General features: G+C 40.0%; 1 protein-coding gene across 1 annotated transcript; it reads left to right on the top strand.

Moving 5' to 3' along the window:
• Positions 1-5,843: 5,843 nt before the first annotated feature.
• Positions 5,844-8,436, top strand: LOC137291673 (ankyrin repeat and SOCS box protein 13-like). Its single transcript, XM_067823102.1, has 2 exons — positions 5,844-6,123; positions 7,022-8,436. The coding sequence occupies exon 2, from the start codon at positions 7,028-7,030 to the stop codon at positions 8,291-8,293; it is 1,266 nt and encodes a 421-aa protein (XP_067679203.1). The 5' UTR covers positions 5,844-6,123; positions 7,022-7,027; the 3' UTR covers positions 8,294-8,436.

The raw sequence follows: 8,436 nt of genomic DNA, 5'->3' as shown, positions 1-8,436 counted from the left end.
TTTTGGACAGGGATGAGCACGAGAACTATTATTAGGAACAGTTTCTGCGTTTTTTCAAACGCCTGATAAACAATTATTGGAGCATCAATAAGGAAACTTACCTTCGCTAAGTTTCCGAGCTAAAATGGCGGCTAGTGAATGTGCTGAGTCAGGGTGAAGGTCATCAAAGTAAGATAACTCCAAAAATGCTCACTCCGGGGTAGGTTGTCTGCATGGCACTTTGTATATACAGGAAAAGAAACTTTGCAAAACAATGTACCACTAGGCTACAGGACCAGTGAGTAGGCAATAATTAGTGGTTCTGTCTGTACTTCACTGGTCTAAAGTAACATTTGTAAATTTACTTAACAAATTCACTGACCACCGGGACCTCTGCAAACGTACGTAGCCCAGATGAATTATTACTAGCCACGGACCAAAGGACCAGCATCGTGTTTAAGGGAGATGTCGCTATTTAACTATTCACTTTGAAAACGAAACGATATGACGGACAAATGCATCCCATAATCGGAATATAAAATTTGTCCACCTACAAGCAGGCCCGCATTTATGAGAATATTGGGACAAACTTCATAAAAGAGAGAGACGTTACGAGTCACATACGGGACCTCCATAGATATAACATACTTTAATAGGGTCTCACAAAAAACATAGGCCAGTATGTTCTATTCGAGGTTTATTTACAGGTACCAATTCTACCTTGTGTGATTCTTTTTTCAGACGATGTCCGTAAGTGCCGCGAGAATAGGGAACGCCTTCCTTCCGTGCAAGGTTCATCGAAAACTTGTCAGTGTTGCCACGCCCTTTGAGTTAACAGTTGAAGGCCAATGTTGAGTGGAAGTGGTCGAAAAAGTGTAAGCGTGCCTTTGATGAAGCAAAACAAAGACTATAATTTCTGTTGATGTGCTGACACATTTTGATGTGGTAAAAACAATCAAGACAGCTTATGGGGCATTCAGTTATGAACTGGACTAACAGGAACAGTGTACGAAATAACCACTGGCCCGTTAGCCCGTGGCTAGTAAAAATCCAGTCGAGACAGTAAATCTCCACAGTCACAGGCCAGACTGACTACTGAATTATCATGGGATTATTTTATAAATACAAATCCCAGTCAAATCCCGGTAAGTCGACTCCGTGGGGACCGCGTAATAAATTCGACTTATCTAAGAATTCAAGACATAGGTATGTTTATGATGCTAGAAAAAATGGTCGGAACCGACAGGTACTTCGAGTCATGCATAATATTCGAGACATAGGCATTCGACTCATCAGTACTTTGTATATCACTCCCTTCGAACTGTTAAGTTATAATATACTTTTAAAGCATGCACGATTGTGGCCTGATAAAAATGTTCATCATATAATAGTTTAATGATGAAACCCATGTTCACATTAACATTACGAGCTAGTTAATTATTTTGTTGGCAAGTAACTTTCAGGCATAGCTTACCCGACTGTCTAGCACAATCTGGAAACTAATAATGCACGGGAAACATAGGCCAGGACGTTGTGTTCCAGGTACCTACTCTACCTTCCATAACTGACATATATGGAGGCAGTGGCCGTACAGACATCAAGGTTTTGCATAATTCCTTGGAATGAGACATGGTGGGCGATTAACTTCATCATCTCATATTTCTTCTGAGGGAATAATCTTACATTATCTGGCAAGCTTCTTCATACGTAAAAAACCCCAACATTTCATCGATCCCTAACTGTTGCAGTTGCGTCATCTTGACTATATTACGGATATGACAAAAACAAAATTACACAAGCCTAATCATGCATTTCTTGCCGCAGCACTGGATGAAACAGCCGGTCTTGTGACAGTCAGCGCCTAGGTTGACACACATTCCTGGGTACAGGTAAATATTACTATTTTCTTTATAGTAGAATTGAAGTACATCATGTACATGTAATTCGTGCTTGTCGTTAGAGGCGACTATCGGGATCGGGTGGTCAGGCTTGCTGACTTGGTTGAGACATGTCATCGTATCCCATTTGCGCAGATCAATACTTATGCTGTCGATCACTGGATTGTCTGTCCAGACTCGATTATTTCGTTTCCGGAACATAACTCAAAAACCGTTCAATTTTGTTTGACCAGAATTGGTAGATATAATAATCTGAACCTGTGGTTGTGCCTTTTGTGATTTGCAGATTTTTTTTGCATTTTATTTATTTATTTATTTATTTATTTATTTATTTATTGTTTGTTTGTTTGTTTGTTTGTTTGTTTTGGTTTTTCCATGGAACATTTTGGTCTTAGTCTAATGGTGTGGTGGGCTTCGTTTCCTGAGCAGAACTCAAAAACCGTTCAATATCTTTCTGCAAAACTTGGTAGAAATATCAATCAAAATCTAAAGTGGTGCCTTTCCTATTTACTAATTTCTGTGATTTATTACTTTCTCTGTTTCCATGGAAATGTTTCGGAATTAGTCTCAAAATGAAGGGATGGGCTTCGTTTCCTGAGCAGAACTCAAAAACCATTCAATATTTTTCTGCAAAACTTGGTGGGTATATCAGTCAGAATCTAAAGTGGTGCCTTTTGCTATTTACAGATTTTTGTGATTTAATATTTTCGAGCACAGCTCCAAAACGTATTCATATATGTCGGGAAACTTGGTAGATATGTGTGGCGGACCCCAAAGTGGGACATTTCGCTATTTGCAGGTTTTTGTGATTTATCATTTTCTGGGTTTCCATGGAAACGATCAGGACTTAGTCTCAGAATTGATTGATGGGCTTCGTTTCCGGAACACAACTCGAAAACTTTTTAATATCTGTCAGCAAAACTCGAAAACTATTTGGTATCTTTCAACGGGTCTTGGTGGATATATAAGACAGATATTGAAGTGATGCCTTTTGCTGTTTACAGATAAATGGCATTTATTTTTTTTCATAATTTCCGCGGAAACGATTCAAACTTAAACCAGGGATAATCTACAATAGGGATAGGTCACTCGCTTGCTTTCTTTACCATTTGTACTACAGTCAGTTTGATTCCATTTGAGACCGATGAATTGCTCACCAACACAAAATCTAAAAATTGCAACAAAACCAAATTCTGCATAGTCACATGAAATCGACAGACCAACTCTCATAATTTGGGACACCCGAATGAAAAAGTTGTTTAACAAACATCATTTCCTTGTCACCTTTCGCTATTGCACGAGCCTCTTGCTGGTAGAAAAGCCAGGTGGGCAAGGTGCCCGTGTGAAATTGACACGTGTGATTTGCTCGGCAAACCAGACATTCGTGCTTGCAATACCTGAAACAATGAGATAATCACACGACGCTAAGTCAATTATTTGCAAAGTATTTAACTTTTTTTTAAAAAAAAACAAACGAAGGCCTCAATATGCTTTGGCTAAGTATCGTTTACGAACTGCACGTGCTCTTGGGATGACGGACGGGAAGTTAGAAACTATCTTGAAAAACTGTACCGATTCAATCTGCACGGACACAACCGAGGGAACCGTCTCAAAACCCGCACGATGTGAGAAAGTCGATTCCTTTCAACAAAAGCTGGTTAGAAACGCCATTAAGTCTCTATATAAATAAAATACCTTTGTCTCTCTGCGTATTCTGAAAAAGCATAAGGAGACAAATCATTCTTTGGTCATTTCAAAATATCAGTTATAGAAGTTGCTTCACAAATTTGGTTTCCGTTACAAAAAAGCAGGCTCTGAAAATAGACGTGAACTGTGCGAGAAGTCTGATATTGTTCGACTAAGAAACCAGTACTTAAGCACAATTCGAAAGAAACGTACAGAGGGTTACAAGCCTGTATATTTGGACGAAACATGGGTAAATGCTTCCCATGAGGAAAGTAGCAATATTCAGTTGTTACCACACTCAGCCAGTGCCTCCTGGATTTCGCGGTTGCAGAAAAAATTGCGGAATTTACCTTGCCGTGCAGAAAAAAAACGTCTCGTCCGCGGAAAACGCATTTGCGTGCAGAATCCGTTCGGAATTTGCCACTTCTCTGCCGCGGAATTTGCTCATTTCAAAAACTGGGTGAAGACTGACTGTCAGCCGAAACGAAAAGTGGAGCTAAAGTAGGGTTGGTTACACATAAAAAGGACTGACATATTTATTGTGACATTTTCAAAATAATCATGATTAAAGATATTTTATTAATTAAGCAAGTTTTATGCATTTTCAAATGATATTAGATGAATTTGACACTACAATCACATTCTCAAAATCGATCATTTTGAAAACTGAAACTATTTCAGATTTCTTTTAGGTATAAACCTGTCTGCATGAAACCGGAAGTTGTTCGTCTGCATCAAAGTTACAATTGAGCGGCGAGAAATAACTTTCAGTGAGTGTTTAATTTTCAAACACAGAAAGAGGTGTGGGTGCTTTGTCACTCAAGATGTGATATGTACTGTCGACTTAACTTTATATATGTGTAAACTTTATAAACTATGAAGGTCGGTCTAATGTTTTTGTTGTTTCTTTCTACATGTTTTAGCCGCAGAATAGTTTGCAGAATATTGAAAAGTGCGGTGCAGAATTTGCTTAAATTTGCCGTGGAATTCTAAAAACTTTGCCGCTGAATCCAGGAGGGACTGCTCGGCTAAATGTATCAGCTGTTGAAAGTAACCCGGGCTCAATCTTAAATACTACGCTGTCGCGATATTGGGTACATTGGTTACCTAACAACCTAAGGCATACGTTCAGTGGCTTTTCGGGGAGTTTCTTCTCCCTCTATGTATAGTCCTCATGCTTAAACTTTTAAAAAAACATCAAGTAACTGTCAGGTGTTTTGTCCTTTCAAATATGTGGGGGCCTGGGGGATATGTCATCTGATGACTCTTGTTTACACATCGTCGGCGTATAGCTGGAATATTGCTGGGTGCGGCTATATCGCTACTCGCGTTTCACATGATACTTATTGCAATATCTCTTCTGAGAATCGGTATATTGGGTGAACATACCCAACATTTAGGAACTTTTTGTGAGTATCTTTATGGTTATCTACACACACTTTCATTCACAGCAGATGTTTTCCTTCGTTATTCAATGACAAGAACCCGTGAAGGTCCGGGGTAGAACAGGCCATCAGCAATCCATGCTTGCAATAAAAGGCGACTATGGTTGTCGTAATTGGGTACAATGTGTGATGCCCATTTGTGGTGTCCACCGGCATGATCTTGGGGCGGCCGGGACTCAGATTTCTAGTGTGCCTTCCAGTCTTGATTTTAGGAAGAGTCAAACACTTCCTTTCAATGATTAATTGGCTTCTTTTCATGGATATAATAGTACCTCAGAACAAGGTAATATTGTCAGTTTGAATTAGCATTCAACCTCATCCCGCCGGGTACCTATTCACTGCTAGGTGAAGTGTTCCAGTTTTGTACGTAGCAGGAATTTCAGTATGCTGTTAGTAACACAGGGCGGATAGTTGCGGGGATTCGCGGCCAAAACAAGATGGAATATATACACTAATGGTAGCTATACAGTTTACAGTTTTTTTCCTACAACTTTGAAAGGGACATGTTCACGCAAGCGACTATCGTCAACTTACACATTATATTATTCCACTTGTATCCCAAAATATGTCCATCAATGTTATACATTCATTTATAAAACTAAATGGAATAAAATAGACTAGTATAGATAGAAATTAACAAAAGGGTAAACAAATATGAAATAGTAATGTCGTTTCCATGCATATTCCACACAGTGACATCGAGCGTAAAGCGCTCATTTCAAGGTTATTGAGGAGGTCTGCAATCTCACTGAGGTATCGGCTACGGGTTTCCCCAACATAGTAAAACTCCTCACAGTGGAACGAAACCAGCAATGTCCGGAGCTACAAATTCATTGACAGTAGAGTAACTTCCCTTGACCTGTGGCAAACGTAAACACGACGACCAATGGCTATCATCAACGATTCATACCATACCAAAATTCATTTCGACTAGGATATGTGCAACTATAAAGATACTTCTGCCGGACCATACAAATACTACTTGCTTATCACCGACTCGATTTCATAGCTGTGACGATCGTGGTGCAACTTCTCACGAGTTGACTTACAGTGACACTGTCACTGTCAGAAAAGGGGGATCGGCCAATAGCGACATACATGGAGTAGACGTACCTGTAAGTTGTCCACCCGTTCATTGTTATACTTGGTGTCGTTATTACCCATTGTCCCAGAATTTCCAGACTGTAACAGTAGAGAAAATATGGGTGAACATGTTGCAATGAAGCAAAACGTCTGTCAGTTTGCAGAGTGATAAGCAGTAGCTGTTCTTAGAAATAGGATTGTGTTTGAGCAACTGCATTGTATTGGAGTCTATTGTGATAGGTGCATCTGTATTGTGATATACTGTGAGCTTACACAGGTTAGAGTAGTTGACAATAAACAACACTGACTGTACATGGAAATCCAATTTTCCACATTCTAAGAGGTAAGCTGAAATCAATCTAAAAGTCACACTTAAGAATATTTCACGCATATGATAACATGTATGCATGTGTCTATGTCCTTGCACTAGTCCAGACTTAAGCTGGTTTTATAGCGCTAGCTCTCTGAGACAGCATGAATACCCCATTGAGACACATTATACTGAGTCCAAACCGACAGGTTTGATAGTTTTGGATTCTTTCAATTTTCTACAATTTATAGTATGTAGATTTATACGGGATACGACTTGGAGACAATGACACGTCAACCAAGTCAGACAGCCTGATGACCCGATCCTGTTAGTCACCTCTTGTAACAAGTAGGGGTTACTGAAGACCGATTTAACCCAGGTCTTCACGGGTTGTGAAATGAGCGAGTTGAACATGTGCCATTATCTTTGTATATGGCTTACTTACCTTTTGTTTCAACCTCAGTAATCCTTATGCTGACCAATAACTATCAACATAAGAACAACTAATAACATTCAGAAACAAAGAGATGATCAAAGATATGACGTCTTCTGAAACTCTTTGAGTTAATGAACATGTTTGAAAGATCATAGTTATTAATTTCCATCAACATTACTTTCAGTTAAACATGGAGAAAGGGATCCCGATGCCAGACAGGTTGTCTCAAGACTTTCATAAAGAGTTGCTGGACAATGTTGACGAGTTCTATCACTTATACTCCATTCTTCACATCGCAGGCAACAAGAATGATATACTTGAATACATTGCCAAAGAAGGACCGGGGATGGTCTATAGATTCAACAGGCTTTGTTACTACAAGGAGTCCCATTTCGTTGAGGATATTCCGGATTATCCCCTCAGCTGGGCTGCAGCAGGAGGTGATGTCGACATCGTAAAGGCATTGATCAAGGCTGGGTTCAACCCTCACATCACAAATAAGGAAGACAACACACAAAAGGATTTCCGGATACCGCTTGTACGAGCTGTAGAAAAAGGTCACCTTCCTATTGTGAGATTGCTTATTGAAGAACATGGTTGTGATGTTAATGTCAGTGATGGCTACTTCAAACGGACTGCCCTGCATAGAGCTGCACAGAATGGTGATCTTACGATGGTTGAATACCTGGTTGAATGCGGAGCAGACGTCAATGCTGTGGACAGTGTCAATGGAGTGCCATTGTATCACACGCTTGATGATCACAAAATGGTGAAGTATCTTATTGCTAATGGCGCTAAAGTTAAAACCTGGGGTCGGCATAACTTGCCTCTGCTATCCTATGCTGCAGATTGCTGTGACGACTTGGATGTCTTTCGGACTCTTATAGAAGCAGGGGCATGCGTTAATCATGGCGGGCCACCCACAACACCTTTCAATAGTGCTGCCGAGCGCAGGAGGCTTGATTTGATGAAGCTGTTGTATGATTATGGCGCTGATCCAGACCTACAGGACATGTATGGAATAACTGCTCTGCATGTGGTTGCTAAACATACTGACACCGTCTGTGCACGGTACCTTATCATGGACCTAAATGTTTCTCTTGGCAAAACAGATGGGTTTGATTGTACCCCTTTTTCACTTGGAGTGAAGTGTGAGCATCCTCAGTTTCTTCATCTTTTGATGGATGCAGGCTACAGACCAACTGTCAAGGATAATGACTACATCCATCATAAGAGTCTTACCACAACAGATTTGTTGCTGATGGCTGCACTGCATCGTGCACAGGCCGTGATGAGTAGTCCATATTCACTTCAAGACAGTTGTTGTTTCAAGATTCGCAAGATGGCAGGTAGGGATATTCGATCCAAAGTGGAACAGTTGAATCTTCCTGTTGTCATGAAGGACATGCTCAAACTGAACCATTTGAAAACTGATTTGATTGATGGTGAAATTTGATTTTTAGTTTGTCTGTGGAAAATGATGAACTGGATGCATGTTAGCTTTTACTTTATGGAAATGGATTGTGTAGAACAACATCATTTTTGGCTATGTTGGATGTTGGACTTGCTCCAAAAGGTCAAATAAATTTTTTATCAGCT

This window comes from Haliotis asinina, chromosome 7, assembly GCF_037392515.1.
Source record: "Haliotis asinina isolate JCU_RB_2024 chromosome 7, JCU_Hal_asi_v2, whole genome shotgun sequence".
NCBI lineage: Eukaryota > Metazoa > Mollusca > Gastropoda > Lepetellida > Haliotidae > Haliotis > Haliotis asinina.
The sequence above is the reverse complement of the archived record's forward strand: the minus strand, read 5'-3'. Positions and strand labels throughout refer to the sequence as shown.